This window comes from Poecilia reticulata, chromosome 5 (assembly GCF_904066995.2).
Source record: "Poecilia reticulata chromosome 5, P_reticulata-male-v2, whole genome shotgun sequence".
In the NCBI taxonomy this organism is placed as follows: domain Eukaryota; kingdom Metazoa; phylum Chordata; class Actinopteri; order Cyprinodontiformes; family Poeciliidae; genus Poecilia; species Poecilia reticulata.
The window spans coordinates 7,674,143-7,693,821 of record NC_088834.1 but is presented as its reverse complement, the minus strand read 5'-3'; the positions used below and the strand labels follow the sequence as shown (position 1 = coordinate 7,693,821).

General features: G+C 38.0%; 1 protein-coding gene across 1 annotated transcript in view; it reads left to right on the top strand.

Annotated features, from left to right (window-relative positions):
* Positions 1–19,679, top strand: part of arhgef10la (Rho guanine nucleotide exchange factor (GEF) 10-like a) — a 140,957-nt gene that overhangs the window by 65,684 nt on the left and 55,594 nt on the right. Inside the window, exons 19-20 of the mRNA XM_081606922.1 lie at positions 858–985; positions 18,779–18,879. Of these exons, the coding sequence (XP_081463048.1) occupies positions 858–985; positions 18,779–18,879 (229 nt within the window). The remainder of the gene's footprint in view (positions 1–857; positions 986–18,778; positions 18,880–19,679) is intronic.

Here is a 19,679-nt window from a genome sequence, read left to right as displayed (position 1 = left end):
AAGATACTTAAACAGTTAAAGGTGGAAAATCCAAGAGGTAGGAACTCTACAAACAGAAGGACACATTTTTCAGCTTTTTCACCTGAAAAGAAAAAAAGATTTTCAAGATGTTATTAAAATAAAACTACTTTTTCAAATTATTAATTTGCAGAAGCACATGTTCTTCCATCTTTCTCCCCTAAAATAGTGCCACAAGGGTGGGAATGAGATGTTCTCACTGATAGAAAAGAAACCATCGACACCCTCCTGTACTGTACAAATCGGTGGCTTTCCTTGTAATTTTCTGGTATCACATTTACGACACTACATGCTACATACAGTAGCACAACCAGGGAGGTAGACTCCAGTAATCACCCGAGTTTCACTGGCTAATGGTTGCACCCTTGCTTCTCCGGGCTTAATGAGCACAATGTCCTCAGGAGAAGTGATGCTGGTCTGGCACTTAATGGCTGGTATTCTTTTCCACCTAGTTATAATACTGTCTGTTGAAAAAAATAAAATAGACAAAATACTTCTACACAGCTCATTTGCTGCAGAAAATTGATTTCATTCTATTTGACTTGAGGGCCCAGGCTTTACAATAAAATGGATGTCAGAACTGAAATAAATTCAGAGTTATATTTGAGTGAATGAACAAGATTGCACAGTTTATTATCTGAAGAAAATTGGTTCAAACAATGCACTGCAGGTTTTGCAAAAAAAAAAAAAAAAAAAAAAAAGCATACCTTAGGACTGTGAGCTTCTACAGGATGCTCCTTTGGTTTTCATCTGCATGACTTGTGCTGTGTACTTGAGGACCTGTGCATGCCTTAGTTTAGAATCAGCCACTTTTAAATATGTGTGTCTTTCTTTCAAAGAACCTAAACACCACCGTGTCCCAGGACTGGTGTCTGGCTCTGCAGAGGCTTATCCGCATCAAAGAAGAACAAATCCAGTGTGCTAACAAGTGTCGCTTACGCCTGCAGGTGCCTGGCAGGCCAGACAAGTGAGTAGAATTTCACATAAGGTAAAGCTCTAATTGAAACGTGCAGCTAATGGCATATTTGGGAATAAGAAAATATGACAATAAAAGTTGAGACAACACAAAATGATGTCCTCCTTGTGGTAGCTCACTAAAACGTTTTTAATTTTGATATTATTTTAATGGCAATTAAACCAGACTCACAAAGGAATAGTCCAGTTTTATTTTATTTCAGACAATAAATTACGCAAGACATTATGATAATGGTGAAAATAAGAATACAAATGTGGTTAGTCTAGTCTGTTTATACAGCATAGATTTAAAATAGAATCTCATGGAATATAAAATATAATTTAGTTTAATAATTTTTTAATATGCGTTACAAATGCACAAAAAAGTATACGCTTCCAGGACAATCTTTGAGGTTTGTCTGTGAAACACAGATCTTACGTTAGATTTTCTTTTTTTACATACAAAATTGAACCATTATTCTTTAAATATTTGTTTCTTTTCAGTGTGCTGTTTCTGTGGATGACACATGTTGGATCCACTTCAGATAAACAAGTATTCTTAAAAAGCATTTCAGCAAGTTTTCTTTTGTCTTTTCAAGTAATCTCAACTACTTCACTCAATCCATAACTATGTTGATACTGACTTACTACAGGTTCTTCCAAAACTATTCTGACTTCTTCAGGACAAAGTTCAGTGTGTTTTATTGGAATTGTATTTGATGGCCCGTCACAAAGTAGTACAAAAATACAGGAATTGGGCCAGATGAGGCCAAAATTCCACTTTTTGACCTACGTACACCTGCAGGTCACCCTTCATTGTAACCACCATCTTCATTGTGAAATATGGTGGTGACAAAACTATGCGGCTGTTTTGGAGGATGGTCATAGATGATGGGAAAACGATCCTACTAATTTAGAGCATAGCTTTAAAAATAATTACACATTTTATTTAAAAGTGCCTTTCATAACAGTCAATGATAGTTTCCAAGAAAGTAAAAACAACAAACATTAAGAGACATGTAGCAGTGAATCACAAGAAGTTGGCAACCCGTTAGAGCCTGCAAAAAACTTCCAGATGGATCCATCCATCCATCCATCCATCCATCCATCCATCCATCCATCCATCCATCCATCCATCCATCCATCCATCCATCCATCCATCCATCCATCCATCCATCCATCCATCCATCCATCCATCCATCCATCCATCCATCCATCCATCCATCCATCCATCCATCCATTATTCAACACGCTTATCCCTTGTGGGGTTTAGAAATTCTTCTTTAATTGTAGTCTCTTTATTGATTATTTTAAAATGAAGGTTGAATAAAATATGAAGTAGAATATAAAAAAATGTGTTTGGATATTTTAGAATTGGATGTTTAACCATTAAAGAGAAAAAAAAAACACTGCTTAATTTTTCTGGGATCCTACAACATCTCATCTTTCTGGGTTCAGAAAGACAGCTTGTGTAAAACCATTTTCTCACCTTCCATTAAAGGAAGTGAGGTGACATATGGTATCTCCTATTACTGAGGATCATTGGGCAACTGGAACACCTTTGCATTTCTACAAATTAAATATGAGAACGGTTTGCTCTGCCTTGAGGGGATAATTGCCTAACTAGAGTATATTTTTTTAATTCTGTGAATGAATAAATAAAAAAAATGTCACAAAATGTTCTGTTTGTATAATTTATTGGTTTCGCTCTGCTTTACTTGAACTTTTTGCATAGCTTGGACTACCTACAATTCATGATGAAAATCCATGCTACATTATTTTTCAGTTTAGGGACTGATCTCTCAGTCTGAGGGTTTCCTAGTTTAAGTTAACACTTTAAAATGTGTGAGGGAGTTTATATAACCACTTCTAAAGAAAGAGTTCATAAGGGCTTTACTGTCTGCTTCTTTTGAAGATTAAGGCTTAGATGGTCAAAGAGTCAAAAGATCTGTTGAAAGATATACATGGTTTTCTTTTAAGTTAGTTAAATTTTGGTTTGTGACTGAATCAGTAATTTGATTATATACTTTAGTTTCAATCTCAGTTTACTGTAAACTGGAATATTGTGACCTGTGCAGTGATTCATCCAACCATACAGATCCAGACATAGTGAAATGCTAAATGTCGAAGGGAAACACGTTTCTATTTTATTCTCTTTGCACTGTTTTGTAATATACTGCTGTATTTTACAGAACGGTGTTTGTCATTTAGCGTTTAACCTCTCTTTGTGTTCTTTTTTACAGTCTGCATTTTTGTGGAAATGTAATTTTTAAAATCCTCTATGAAATGTAGTTTTCTCAATGCCTCAACCCCCATGAAAGCTCTATAATTAACCAAAATGCAATGAAGTAAGAATAGAAATACCTCGTGAATTGAAAGCTTCTGGGCACAACAACAATGGCAAATGTACAACATTTTTCCCTTTGACCTTGTCGTTATCACTGATTCAACCACAGATTCACTCTGTATTTAGAATTTAAATGTTTAATCAGAGAAGCAGTCTTCGTTTATCTCAGTTTCACATGGGCAATCAAACAGACTCTTGAAGTGGCTTCACTGTCATACATGAAGTTTAAAATATGGAGGTGAATTTATGTGGGTGGCATGATTACTGAAGGACTGAACACCTACTTGGAGAACAACAAAGATGGCAAGAAGAGAGTATGAGTAGCTTAGAGTGTTACAGAGGAGCTGCTGGGAATAGCAAATAATGGCAGATTATAATGGATCCAATTTTGTGGCTTCTGTTGGGAATTGGATAAGAAACAAGCAGGGGGGGACAGAAAGAGAAAGATTGTGATAAAGAAGCTGGAGCCCTGCAGAGACAGAATAAGCAGAACGAGGAGAGGAAGAAAGAGAGTGAAAGTGATGAGCGACCCCCTCCATGAAAGGCTTGGCTTGGTGCCGGCAGGGCAGTGGCAGTCAAAGTAGAGGGCCTAATGCTTCAGAGCCAGGGAGAATCAAACTGTGCCAAGCCAAGTTAAAGTGACAGCTTGAGCAGAGTAGCAGCTCAGATCAGTTCTCCCACATCTCCCAGCTTCCTCATCGGCTGTCACCCCAGGCCTGCAGGGCCAATCTGCTTACTCAGATGTTTGGTGGAGCCAGATGTCATGCTTACAACAGAGCCCCCAAATTCCCCTTAAAGAGGTAACCTATTTGCTGAACTCTTGCAATAATGTTGTCAGAAATTGCATTGACAAGATTTTCCACCTCATGCATAGGTGCCTGCTATACAGTATATATTTGTCTTTAAGATTTAGATTATGTAGACCAGGGTTTCTCAATCCCTGTCCTCAGGGTCCACTGCCCTGCATGTTTTAGACACGTCTCTGCTCCAGTACACCTGATTCAAATGATTGCACTGGCTCCTGCATGTCACCAAGTGCTGCAGAAGCCTGTTAATCACCCACTTATTCAAGTTGGGTGCAGTAGAAGGGAAACACCTAAAACATGCAGGGAATTGAAAACACTAATGTAGACCAAGACCTGGGCTTAAATCATGCAAGGAAATGGTCCTGGGATTTGGGGAGCAAGAGAGATGGATATCCTGAAGGCAAACGGGGTCAAATTTTGGTTGTGTGATAGCAATCTAATTGGACGGTTGGACCACCATGAGCCTGGGGGCACAGGGTGACAGGTGGCACAGCGGGTGCTCAAAATCATTTTGACACTACCCAGGGTGCAATAGTGGCAGATTGCAGAGAACAGTACTGGCCAGACTCTGTCTGCTGAGATTCTTCCACAAACACAAACGCACCAACACATTCATAAACATATTTATGGAAAAGTTTGATTTATTTTTTATTTTTTTACTCTTCCTGCTTCCTTTTGCTACTAATTTGACAATTAATCAGCTTTGTGCAACATTACTTCCAGCATCTGTGTTTGCGAGTTACACATCTTCACACAAGCTTCCTGGTGACAAATGCAAATGCACTTAAGCAAGCATATGTTTCAATAAAAGTGGCACACATTAAGAAACACACATCCACACGCCTGCATTTGGTGTTGAGCCTTTTCTCTGCTGGTGAGAGAGTGGTACCGCAGCAGGGACCCCCTGTACTGAGTTGGTCCCCTCCTGTCTGCCCAGGAGCAAGTCTCTGCAGTCAGGCAGCACATCACAGCCTCAACACTGCAAACAGACGAGTACGTGGAGAGAATCCTGACTGCTGCCTCAAAGGCACCCTCCTACGTGTGACAGCAGTTCATTAACATCCACTTTAGGTGCATATGCAGGAGCAACCAAAGGCCCCGATATGGGGACCATGCTGTGACATGCAGCAGATATGAAGTTCACATTTTATAGTTAAACTAAATGTGTTTGTTGATTTTCTTTTTTCTTTGCCAACCATCTCCAAGCACAGACTGTTCATGAGAGGACCTATCATTTTTGCTTAAGAGTGTATTATTTGCAGATGACTTACCATTGTAAGGGCAACAGGTCCGTTCATACTTAGAAGACTGATACTTACCCAAGTCATCCTTACTGCCTGACTCATCCAGATAGACGAGTCTCACTTTGACTCCTTACAAAATATTTATTTGTGAGTAGAGTTGTTTGTTGATTCGAAGGAAAATACATAAGTTGATGTAGCATTTGTGAGGCAAAAGCAGTTATGACACATAAACAACTGATTGATTTATCTTAACTTACAATTTAAATGCAAGTGTATATATATATATATATATATATATATATATATATATATATGTAAGTATACAGGTCCTTCAAAAAAAAGTAAATTATTTTCCATAATGTAATGATAAAAATTAAACTGTCATATATTTTAGATTCATTGCACACCAGCCTTCAATGTGGCGTGGCATGGAGGAAATCAGCCTATGGCTCTGCTGAGGTGTTATGGAGGCCCAGGATGCTTCGATAGCAGCCTTAAGCTCATCCAGAGTGTTGGGTCTTGTGTCTCTCAACTTTCTCTTCACAATATCCCACAGATTCTCTATGGGGTTCAGGTCAGGAGAGTTGGCAGGCCAATTGAGCACAGTAATACCATGGTTAGTAATACTAGTGGTTTTGGCTCTGTGAGCAGGTGCCAGGTTGTGCTGAAAAATTCAATCTTCATTTCCATAAAGCTTTTCAGCAGATGGAAGCATGAAGTGCTCCAAAATCTGATAGCTGCTGCATTGACCCTGCCCTTGATAAAACACAGTGGACCAACACCAGCAGCTGACATGGCTCCTCAGACCATCACTGACTGTGGGTACTTGACACTGGACTTCTGGCCTTTTGGCATTTCCTTCTCCCCAGTCTTCCTCCAGACTGTGGCACCTTGATTTCCAAATGACATGCAAAATTTGCTTTCATCCGAAAAAATTACTTTGGGCCACTGAGCAACAGTCCAGTGCTGCTTCTCTGTAGCCCAGGTCATGCGCTTCTGCCGCTGTTTCTGGTTCAAAAGTGGCTTGACCTGGGGAATGCGGCACCTGTAGCCCATTTCCTGCACACGCCTGTGCACGGTGGCTCTGGATGTTTCTACTCCAGACTCAGTCCACTACTTCCACAGGTCCCCCAAGGCCTGGAATCGGCCCTTCTCCACAATCTTTCTCAGGATCTGGTCACCTCTTCTCATTGTGCAGCGTTTTCTGCCACACTTTTTCCTTCCCACAGACTTCCCATTGAGGTGCCTTGATACAGCACTCCGGGAACAGCCTATTCGTTCAGAAATTTCTTTCTGTGTCTTACCCTCTTGCTTGAGGGTATCAGTGATGGCCTTCTGGACAGCAGTCAGGTCAGCAGTCTTACCCATGATTGCGGTTTTGAGTAATGAACCAGGCTGGGAGTTTTTAAAAGCCTCAGGATTCTTTTGCAGGTGTTTAGAGTTACTTTGTTGATTCAGATGATTAGGTTAACTCCTCGTTTCATTATATGCTAATTTTTTGAGACAGAGATTTTGGGTTTTCATGAGTTGTATGCCAAAATCATCAGTATTAAAACAATAAAAGACCTGAAATATTTCAGTTGGTGTGCAATGAATCTAAAATATATGACAGTTTAATTTTTATCATTACATTATGGAAAATAATGAACTTTATCATAATATGCAAATTTTTTGAGAAGGACCTGTGTGTGTGTGTGTGTGTGTGTGTGTGTATATATATATATATATATATATATATATATATATATATATCTGACAAACATTCAGATTTGTTTGAAAGAGTATAAAGATATTGCATTTATCAGTCATCACCAGTTACAGTTACAGTTAAATTGCTTTCTGTTGATAAGATCTGGGAAACTGTAAAAACTGCACAAAGATTATACTCTGATAGAAAACAACGGATAACTCTTCCCTGCTTCAGTTGCTATTTTGAAGGAGTTTGCTTTGAACTCTAACTGTACAAACAGTATACATTTTCATAACCCCATTGACTGTGTGATATGGATATATTTTATTTGAAGTAGGATGCATGAACGTTTACCAGCTGTAAAAAACGTAGGTACAAAATACTTTATGATATTGCGTCATCTGGATAAATATAAACACAAGCAAAATTAATTTAGGCTGTTTGAGTAAAAATCTAAACTGAGTTACTTTAATTGTAATTTACCATTACCTGCAATAGTGTGTAGTAAACACATAAAATGCATCCTTTTGTCAGAACATTATTAGACAGAATAATAAACTAAAGATTATGAAAACTAAAGATCGCAGAATCTTTAGTTTTTATATGAATCGAAGGACCATATGGCAATACAGAAGCTGTATTCTCGGACGTTTCAGCCAGTCAGAAAATGTTTAATAAATTGTGCCAAATTGTGCCTATGTGGCATTGCGGTTCATAAAATAGCAGGGTATTTTTATAAGCTGGGTTGTAGTTAAAATCATTTCGATTATGCTTGTTTTATAGTGACAAAAAATAACTAAAAAATAAGCAATGTTCTTTGACAGCAGACAAATTTGAGTGTTTGTTTGTAGCCATGCAGAGATGGGAACAGATGCTCAGAGAATCTGCTTTGCAGGGGTATCGAGTTTTGTGCAGTTATTTTAGAAGTGACGCTTGCTCCAATCGCTCATGTTGGTTGTGTTAATTTAAAAAAGTGTGATTAGCAAAGTGGAAAGATGAGTATCACGCAGAGAGATGTTTGGTGGACACTGGTGGGGACAAAATGTTCAGTTTTTCACGAGTCAGGGTCTTGGTCTTGAGTAAGCTGTGACCTGCTTATGTTAATGGAATCCTGTGCTGTTCTACACATTAATAATGTACTCAGTCTTCCCAGGTCACCTGGCTGCTCCCTTTTCTTATGTCCATTGTGTAATTTATTCAACTGAGCTTTGCCTCTAAGCAGGTTGTTTTAATTGCATCAATTACCAGACACCTCTGTTTCCTTTGTCATGTTAGGCTGATCTTAAATAGGTGCAAAACATGGAGCCTACTGTCACTGTAATCATATCTGAGCTGACTTGGTGCAGAGCAGACTAGTATAACAAAAGTAAAAAAAAAATATTTTTTTCCCTATTCAGATTTTGGCATATGTACCATACACATTTCATTTGGTGTACTCTTACAATGTTTTATCTTGACTCAATTTTAAAATTTCCATTTTCATGAAATTGATCAAATTATGCGTTTTTATTGTGCATGTGGTGTTTGTTGTGTATGTTGCTTAGAGCCAATTCCAATGGAGCAGGATGCGCTAACTAGAATTCAGACTATTAAAACTTCACTCCAGAGAGTGTTTTAATCAGATAGTTTTGTAAGGTTGAAATCCTCTGTTTTATGGGTTTTTTTTTTTTTTTTTTACTTTTAATTCATGCCAATAAGCCACTATGGAGTAAAATATCCCTAAAATGTTCTAAATGTCTTTTCTTAATGCTAACAGGAGCTAAGCTAAACCCAGCTAAATGCTAAAGTATTGAAAACATAGCTATTTTTTGCTGATGTAGTCAACCTCAGCAATCCTTGTTGCTCATAAACAATATTGGTATTTACAGTATTTGTGACTAAGATTTTTAAAACTGCAAAATATTACATCCTGAGTGTTAATTTTGCTACTCCAAAATAATAAATTAATCAGTGTGGTAATTTAAAGAATATGAATAAAATTTTAAAGGCTATTGGTTTCACCCTCCCGTACATAATAATACACAATTGGCTATTAGTTTTTGCCTGGAGGGAATCTTTCTACAATAGTGACTGCTAGGCAATACAGATTTCACATTTCAGCACCAAGGAGAGTTCCTGTCAGTGGGAGCGACAGCTATTTTTGAGCCAGTGTATGTTTGTAATCCTGAACGTGCAGGCACCAAGCCCAAATCATCCCACAATGCTTTGCATGGTTTGAAAAAAATGTATATCTCAGCTTGAACTGAAACAGTGTTAGTCTGAGTGCAATTTACACATAACGAACAGAGGAGTGAATAATTGCATGAAGGTAATTGTCAAAGGTGTTCACATTTAATACCAATCAGGGCTAATCAAGGCAAAAAAGGAACACTTAGTCAAACATGTAGATGTGATTGCCTATCAAAGTGAAGAAAATATCTGCAGCTAATCACAGTAAACAAAGAATTACTTATTATTTATTCATATATAAATATGTAATTGCCCTCCTCCAAAAGCAAGGAGAGGATGTTTGACTTTGTGCATGTGGCTCACACAAGTTCACTCTTTGAATTAAACAGAAGGCAGAGTTCATCAAAAATATATTGCATAGCAAAATAAAAACAATAACAATAGCTGTGTACGAGGCCAAAGCTTGATCTAGTATTTCTTATTATACAGCTTACAGCATATACCAGCTAATCAAAATTAAGTTTACTATTTGTGGATTATTTTCATTACTTTATGAGGCTCTTTCCACAACATCTGTAATATCCTACAAAATAAGGCATAATGCATAATGGGCATATGAATGGTATTCTGTTTTCTATTTCTTTGTCATTCTATAAAAGCTTTTTTCTTTTTCTTTTTTGAGGGGTGGTAAATGTAGAATTTGATTCCACCACCCTCCACCCGGCATCCTCCACTCCTCTTTGTTTGTCCAGGGACAGCTTGATAATTTTTGTCCTTTTTTTTTTTTCCTTTTCACATTCCTGCATGTTGACACAATCACACTTGGAGGCAAACAACAATGGGTTCCTACTGTGGTTGCACATTGTCTTTACTCAGCATCATTCCAACCATTTTTTGATGGTACTCAAATTCAATTCTTGAAATTTTTTTCACTCAATTCTATTTCTCTTCTGGCATATCTTTATTGATTGTTTTAATGCTATGTTAATTATGAAAATGGAAGTAAATATTTCCATATTTAAACAATCTTTGGATTTTGCTATGTAAAAATTATGGTCTTTAACTTTTCTCAAAAAATGTTAAACTTTACCATTTATGTACAGACATATACATGACATAAGCTAAAACACCATCCTTTTGTAGAACTAATGTACCCAAAATCACTTCCTCTTTAAAACCCAAAAGTTTAAAGAAGATGATTTTTAAATCAATTGTATATCTTAAGTCAGTGATTTTGTGTGGCCCTTGACCACAACTCAAGAATGGGATAAATTGTATTTAGGTAATTTAGTTTATTGGGTACAAATAAAAAGAAAATGCTACAATATTAATAAAATAATAATCATAATCAAAATGTTGTGCTCCTTCAAGCTATGATGACTTATCTTGTCATTGTGGCTTCCTTAACCAAAATCGTCAGAAGTCCCTGTCTTAAGTGCTTGGCTTTGATGACCTGGTCCAAAGATGCATCATTTCTTTTCTTCACTCTTCAAATATATTTCCTGTAGATTGCTGCTTTTTTTTATCCTTAACTAGTTTTTATTATAAATATAGACACCATGGGAAGGATATTATTCTCACCTAAATTTATTCCGGAGAGTTTTGCCTTATGAACTTGTTGTATGCTTGTGAGATTTGTAAGGGTTGTGGGAAAATCTTTCTTCCCAGACAGACCTAAGTTAAGCTTCTGTGGCCAGGGAGTATTTCTTAGAACAATCATCTTACACTGGCATGGACAAGTGATGTGGGGAGGTGGCAGTGGTGGGAAGTCACGAAGTACAAGTACTTCGTTACTGTACTTAAGTACATGTTTTGTGTATCTGTACTTAAGTAGATTTAATAATGGGTACTTTCTACTTTTGCTCCACTACATTAGTGGTAGTGAAGTAGTGAAGTACTTTCTACTTCACTACATTTCTACAAAACTGTTGCGTTACTCGTAACATCCAAGTCGCGTTGCGCTTTTTTTCCGTTAAAACGTGAAGTTCAGGGACTTAAGGTGGCGCCGTAAAATCCAAGCAATAACGTGACTTACGTGTCTGTTGTCACCCATCGCCTCTCCCTTTACTCGCACACGGTGCTCCAAGACATGCGCAGTGGTTTCCTCTGAGTGGAGAAGATGTCTGTCTGATCGTCATTAATATAATAGCGCTGCATAAATCATAAGATATGGCGACATGCAAAATAAGCAGCGCTTCGCTTTCACAGACGGTGGGGACTTCGTCCACCTTTTAGCGTCACTTGGAAGGAAAGCTTAAAGAAAGGTAAGCTCTGTGGACGTGATGCTAGCTAAGCTAGCTGTACAGAGACACATATGTTGCATCTGTGATGACAAAAAAGTTGTCACACTCATAACTGAGGTGTCGCATTTATGGGCAATGCTGTGACCAAAGTCTGCAATATAGTGATATGATATTCAGGAACAATCCGATTCTTCTGGAAGGATCTTTACTGATTAAATTTATTTCGTATGTAATATCTAGGTGTTTCATGGGAATGTGGATCTTTCAGATCAATTTGAGAAGCAATTTTGATAGGTAAAACATAATTTTTTTGTGTCACGTAGCGCGGGGTGCTGGTCTTGACTTGGTCTTGGTTAGGTGGTCTTGACTACAACTCTGCTACGTGGCTCCTCGGTTGCATGTCCTCCCTCACCACCTTCTTTCCATTCCCTTTCTGTTGGATTTCTTTAAAAATAAATGCCACTAGTGGCAAAAAAAGTGAAGTTCATGCTATGTTACGACAGGAGACGAGATGTTTCCAACCCTGAAATTATAATGCATAGAATCACATATCTAAGTCTAAACCATGTTACAGAGTAAAAACACAATAAAAACATGCTTTTTGTTGTTGTTCTACAAATTGCTTTGTTTGTGTTTAATCAGCCAACAAGCTTAACTTGTAAGGGTTTGTTTATTGTTTTGGTTGAAGCTTGGTTGTTACAGGACAGCAACAGCAGGTGATTGTTTTTAATACACTGAAATTATGTTCTTAGATTCACTTTAACTTTTCCAAATGGTTTTTCAAGCATGCAGTCACAGACAGTTAGGATACAAAACATATTGTGCTTCAGGTTAAAAAAAATGCAAATTAATACAACAAAATCATGATTTGTTTTTTCATGTTTATTATTTTAAGCCAAAGTTATCATAATAGATCCAATTAGTTACTCTCAAATGCCATTTTATTGTATTCCCAACCATGGAGATGAACCCCAAAATAACTGCTTGAGTATTAACATTGTATTAATTTCTGCAGCCTTTTGGAATTATCTCGGATGTAACCTTGCCCTCTAAATATAATGCTACAGTCTCTTTTGTCTGTCTGAAAATTGATAAACCTTTGTAAATGGCAAAAACAAAATATTGTCTCACTTTGTCTTTTTTCTGCATGTAGTGATTCTGGTCAGGCATAATACAGTGAGTCAAGACTAACAAAATAGTGACAGAGGTTGTGGCAGCTTTAGCATTTTACAAATTTAGAAATGAATGCGCAGTGTCCTTTAAGTTTTCTCAACTGCAAATCCGAGTTTCTATCTGGCACACTGGGTTTCAGGAGGATGAAGGTGAAGTGCCACTAACACTCACATCTGCATTTGTCCCGTTCTTGTGCATTACTGTCACAGCTGACCTGCCCCCTTAAATCACTGGGTCATCTTCTCCCTTTGCTCCTCACTTTGCTCTGCTTTCTCTCAGTCCTATTCCCCTTTTGACTCTCCTTCCACTCCTAGTTCTCCTGGTGTCCCCTCTGCCGGCACGCGTGAGCTCGTTCTCTATTCTGGCCGCGCAGCACACCTGCACTGCGGCTGTCAGTCACTGGGCAGCGGAGAGAAATGGAAACTGCTCTCAGTTTAGCATGTTTGATGCTGTGTGTGCATGAAGTACTACCTAAAGAATCAACATAAGTGAAAAGCATGAAGCTTTTCACACCTGGTCTCTCCCTCTTTCTTTGGCAAATTGCACATGCTATGTTTAAGAATGAGTAACTAACACCTCAGTGAGAAAATTCAACTTTTTCAACATGTCGGATATGTCTTTGCTTTGTTCCCATTTTGCATATGTCCCTCTCCTTCTCGCTATATGCATTTTTTAAATAGTTTGGACAAAGCACTACTTGGTATGGCAGGAAAAGAATTTCTGATTTCGTTCACTTATCCACTCAATTACCTCCTAATAATGCTTAAGAGTGAAATTGGCTTTCTCGTGTGTGTCTGTCCCTGTATCCACCTTTTTCACACACACACTCTTCCTCCTTTTCTTTTCATCTCCTTCTAATAACAGCAGAATTGGTGTAGAATTCACAGGTAGCTGGGAAAAGGCTATTTCTTTTGATAGCTACTCAATGCTTTCAAAAAGACAGCACAACTTCGATCAGGGAAACTACTTCTAGTTATGAGAGCTTGATAAATCTAGACAATTCAAGCTTTTCTGAATCGCTAGACATTGAGTTCTTTCTAATTTTGAGGTTGTAATGCTAGTCTCCCTTTAGACTTACAGTAGAATCTTATTTTAGGTCAGCAGAAATGGGGGGAAAAAACTGGACAAAGACAATACAATGAGTTCCAAGCTAAAAAAAAAACGGACTAAGCAGGTGACTAAGACAGCTAAATGTCAAAGTGAACACCTGTATTTGGTAGAATCTCTGTTCTTACAATGTTGAGTGACTGCCCTGGAGGTGATAGACACCTCTGGTGTTCCTGCCAATTCCGTTCTGGGTTCCAGTCAGGTAATGAGCCATGTGCCCACTCAACCTGGCTGCTTTGATGTCTGACAGTAGTTTCTATGTTGCACAGAAGGAAGTGATTCACCCATAGTTGGATATCATTGCTCTTTTTTGGGGGGTCCTTCATGATCAGACTGTTTGCCCGGGATACATAGCTTTTTGTGAGTCCCATCATTTAGCAGTTGATTAATTTGTGCTGCTAGTCATTCATGGAGAGCAGTCAGGAATCTATGCTGTCTTGAATCTTTGTCATTATAATGTGTAGTGACTCTTGTTCTGGGTGATTGCTGTGGTCAACTCTTGCAGCCCCTTTCCATAAAAAAATATTTTATTATCTGACATCTCCTGTCCCCCACTCAAATTTCTGGAATATCACCAAAAGGAATGTTGAAAAAGAAACAAAACATCTATAATTTAACTTTGAAAAGTTCACTTCAGGTCACTTGTTAATTTCTCCCAAACTCTTTAATGGGGTTTTCTTCATATTGATCTTAAGCCATCTCTGTTATTTGTGGACCATTGCTGAAAATACGTATTTTATTCCTGAAACTCAACTTTCCATTAATATTTTTATGTGAACAGGAAGCTTCATTAATTTATATGGTTTTTTTTGTGGCTTACTCTCCTTTCAGTGAGAAAATGCCAACAGATCTTGGCAGCTATAGGCCAGTAATACAGAGTTTGCTTCTGAAGTCCATATGTAAATGCAGGCCATAACATAGAAATTAAATAACACTAATGCTCTAAAAGTTAATTTCTTAAATAAAAAAAAATAAAATTCTAATGATATTCTCTTGTATTTAGATACATCTATATGTGTCTCCATTTCCAGTCTGACTTGTTTGGGTCTTTTTTCAATTTTATTATTGTGTAGCTTGAGCCAGCAGTCTCTAAAACAGCTCCCATATTAGACCTGAGCTTTTATATGCGTTTCTTTTTCTCCACCTTTGTTTGGACCCACAATAGAGCGAAGGGTTTTTTGGACAATCTCGCGTTTCATTTTTCTCTCAGCTGCACTTGTGTTCAGAGGGCCACAAGAACAGCTACATTGTTTATACCAGGGATCAGCTGTTAGCTTTGTGTGCCGCTGTGCCGTTTCCCCACAAGCCTTCGATGTTACCCACGAGCTGAAGATAGAGACATGGGACCCATGCTGACTCTGGGTGTTTCAGCAGGGGAAGAAGGTTCAGGCCTGTTATTCCGTTCGTCATGGGAAATGTGAAACAAGCTGGTTGATCTAGTGGCGCTTACCTGTCATCAGAGGAACTGCTGGGAAATCATCTAGATTCTGACTGAAACGTGGTAAACCATGCTCATCACAGAGAGACTCTTAACTATGTATGTTTTCATTTCTTTGGGTCAACAGAATGACAGAGAGGAGCTTTTGCTGTGTTTGTGTAAGATAGATGGGGAAACTCTGGACACTTGGCTACCAAGGATACATTGGTAAGGGGACTATGCTAGTAGTCGTTAGGATGAAGCAATGAATGGGGATTAGTTAAGCCAGAAATTGATTTCATACCATAAACCAAACTCCATGTCCATGTGTTATGAAAGATGGGGGATGATATGAATCAGTTCTTCAAATGGTTTAATAAAAAAACTACCCATCCTCCAGACCAGCCATCCGTGCCTTTTCAGTATCTGTCTGCTTTATCTTTCACACCTTTCAGCTCTTACTCACCCACCACTCTCTCTGCTTCAAACGCTACATCTCCAAAACACAGCCCCACTCCACAACCGCTCCCTCTCAGCTCTACGTATGAGGTACAAGCTGTAAAGATCAAGGTGTGAGAAGCTGCAGGTCCAGATGGAAAATGCGTAGTGTCCTGAGGTGCTGTACAGACCAACTTTGTGGCATTATGGAACACAAGTTTAATATGAGCCTGGAGCTATGAAAGACCTTCTTTGTGGTATCACAGCAAAAGCATCCACCAGTTTGCCTGCCAGTCTGACAATGGAGCGTATGATGCCTCTCCTCCACTGAAAATCGGGTACATTTTCCTAAAGAGTGAAACATAATCTGTGTCAGTGGAGACTAAACTGCCTCACTGGTGTCCCAAAGTACGAGGGTGCAGAGGGTGATTTTAGGTACACCCTCACCGCAAACCAACATGTGTTCAACATGTTGAACCAACATGTGTTCAACATGTTGGTTTGCGGAGTGGGTCCTCGCAGAGTTCTACTGCCAATACTACAGACTCACCATCTTCAGATGATTATGCCATAGTTCATAGTGAGGATGATTTGCAGTGCAGAGTGGACACAGGACTATGTGGACTGGTACCAGCAGAACCACCTCCAGATCAATGTAGTGAAAATCAAGGAGCTATGGTGACTCACTATTCTGACACTGTTGAGCATCCAGGGAACTCACATAATGATAATAGTCTTATAAGAACTTGGGTGTCAATGTGCCATAGGATGCCCTCTAAATCTAGCGCAGATAGTGGGAGTAAGGGAAACTAGCAAAAATAACGTCCTTCTTGGACATTGTCACTCGCCCCATGCATTACACTATTGCAGAACGAGTGACCTGTTGAATTTTAAATGCACAAAGGGGCATCATAATGGTCCTTTCAACCAGCAGTTGTAAGACTCTACAACCATCACTGCTCCCAAGGCACACAGTTATGTCAACATCTTTTCTGTTATTTGTGAAAGTAATATGCATAGATAAAAAAGTAAAGTTTGTAGATATTTTTATTTTCTTACTCACTTTTCTTGGAATCAACATATGCTGACATTCATAACTGTGTGTTCCAGGTTTTCTCCCAGAAGATTTGTAAAGTCAGGGTTTTGGAGCACTAGGGCAGTCATCCTGTGCCCTACTATGTTTTGGAGTTAGAAAAATGTTTAAAGTTGGCAGGAAATGTGAAAATATCAAGAGTTTAATGTCTTATTTGGAGACATTAACAGCACCTAAACACTAACTATAATTTTCCTGCCATTTTGCTACCGATATAATTACATTTTCTTGCTGAGGGCCAATGGATAGTTAGACTTCAGAGTGGAGCTGTGAAGATCACCCTTCACCTGCTCTCTGCTGCTGTAGTTTGAGTTGTAAGTCATTGTTTGACACCTTGTTCAGATTCAGATATGAATAACCTGCTGTTTTTCTATAGCTCATTTGTCTTCACTGTATCATTTCTTTTGTAGTTGCAAAGCAAAACCATATTATCATCCCTTTTTTAAAATAAATGTATTTGTTTACCACATATTTCACATCTAAATTACCTTACAGTGACTGAGGCAAAATTCAAATAGTTTGACTAATGTAGGATTTTGGTATGCTAAAAGGCCCTGAGCAAACAAATTTAAAGTTATGCAAAAACAAAGGACTATTTTTAAAAAAAATTAACAATGGTAAATGGCTGTGAATACAAATTTAAATTAGCAGCTGTATATGACACAATATGAATTTCTTCATTAAATTTAAAACTTTTATCAAATAAAATCAATGACTTTATTAGATCAAGATTTATCAAGGTGGTGTGTATTCAATCTTTTAAACAATGTGTTCTGAGTATCAAATTCTCACTGCCTACAAGCTTGAAAGGTACCTTAATCAAAATATGGTAAATGGGATACATGAACATGTCACCTACACCCTTATCTGAGTTTTTCGTTGCATGTTTTAAAGCATTATATAATGTTTGTTCTTCTCCTAAAACACTCAATTGTCCATCTTTCATATAATTGCAATCTGTATCATTTGAATAAATTTTAATTTTGGACAACTCACTAATTATTTGAGCATGCATAGCAGGGATGTTTTGATTCATTCTCAAGGACATGTTGACATTGAGTTGAAAAAAGATTGGAACCCTACGTGTTTTATTAGGATTCAGTCTCCTCCACTCTGGCTTCGACCTCTTGTGAGATTTGGAAAATGCAGTTATTTTTAATCCAGAAAATGTGTAATAGATACCAATAGTGACCCAGTTTCACAGTAAATGTTTATTTATTCATGTATCATATCACAGGACAATCAACTCATTCACTTCCAATTATGTTTTCAGTGTTTATGCTCTTGTCTTTTGTTTAAACTCTGTGAAAGTCTCTGTAAGGTTAAAAGTAACTTTTGCTTAAGAAAATCCCAATTCAAAGGATTTGAGCAAAATGACTTTCTAGGTATAACAATCACATTTAATTGTAAATGTATGTAAATGTGCTTTGGCGAGGTTTATTTCAAAGACTTCATTAGTTGTGGAGTCTCTATCATTTTGAAATTCTTTAGTTCTGCTTTTGTTCTTTCTTTCACACATCTGAGCTCTGGTCTCCAACTGTGCCAAAGCTTGATTTGGCTCCAAAAGGCTGTAACTGATCAGAGCCTGCCACTGGTTGTGCCAGCAAAGCCCACACATTAGTGGCTTTCTTTTTTTTCCTTTTTTGAGTGCTTGTGCCCACCTATAAGCAATTTACTGTGACCAGGCTATGCGATCATCAGAGCACGCTTTGAATATTTATGTGGAGGCTGAAAGCCCAGCGCGCCTGTACACTGAGGTGAATGACTGTAGTTCTTCAAGGATAAAGCTGCTCTGACATAAAATCTTACTGTATTAAACTTAAGTTTCTATGAAATGAAACAGTCTTCTCTACTCAAGTCTTCTTTTCTCTGATCTGTTGTCTTTGGATTTAATTTATTAAAGTCGCATCAAAATCTAATTCTGTACTTTTCTGGTTTTGGTAAAGGTAAACCTTGGAATAAAGTATACATAAAACTCAACATAAGTTGACCCATTGTAACTCTAGTTGTATATTGATCTATTTGTGCATGCATCTCGGTCTGAGTCTGTTTGTCTGTGCATGTGTGTTTTTCCTTTAGGTCTGGCCGTCCAGTTAGTTTCATGGTGGTCTTCAACACCCCCAACCCTCTTAGTAAGATCTCCTGGGTCAACCGACTGCACTTGGCCAAGATTGCACTAAGTAAGCACACATGACATACTTGCAGACTCACACACACATCCACACCAACACACTCACTAAGAAGATCACTGTGTCATTTCTTCTTAAATAGGATGATGCAATGCAATGAAAGCACCGACAGTGAGGGTGCAAATGCTTGGATACATTATCACTGTTTTCTTCACACCATGTTAGTGAAGTGCACAACTGCTGTTGCAATTTATGTAATCAGGGATAAAATAAAAACCTTACTAACTAGGTCACTGAAAGGTTATGTACTGAGGAAAACTAAAAAATAGGTAAGATTATTAATTATTTATTTTTCAAAGCTCCATGTGGAATTTTTTTAATAAAAAAAACAAAAAACGTACTTATTATGAAGCCAAATTCCACTAAAGAACAAAAGGATTTAAAGTTGCTGAAAAAGTTGTACTGTTAGAAGTTCTTGCACTTCTACATTTCTCTGCGTTCGCTGGTGAGCCTTGTTTTGAAATTCCTTTCTGAACATTTTGCTATGGAGACCTGTCAGCGGTCAACTTTCACCACTGGCAAAATAACAACAAGCAAATCCCCAGACCTGTCTCAGCAGGGAGCACAAGACCTGTTTCATTTTTCATCTCTTCCTAACCTCTGTCCTCTAACCCTTACCTCGCTGAAACAAGTCTGACCATGCAGTTCACAACGTGCTCATCAGGAGTTCATTAATGTTTACTATGATCCAGCTGTTGCAAACAGATGGTACAGGTAGTACAGGTATTATAGACAGCACTACATTTATGTATGTTTGTCTTTTGCTGCATGCATATTTAATGTGCTTTGCA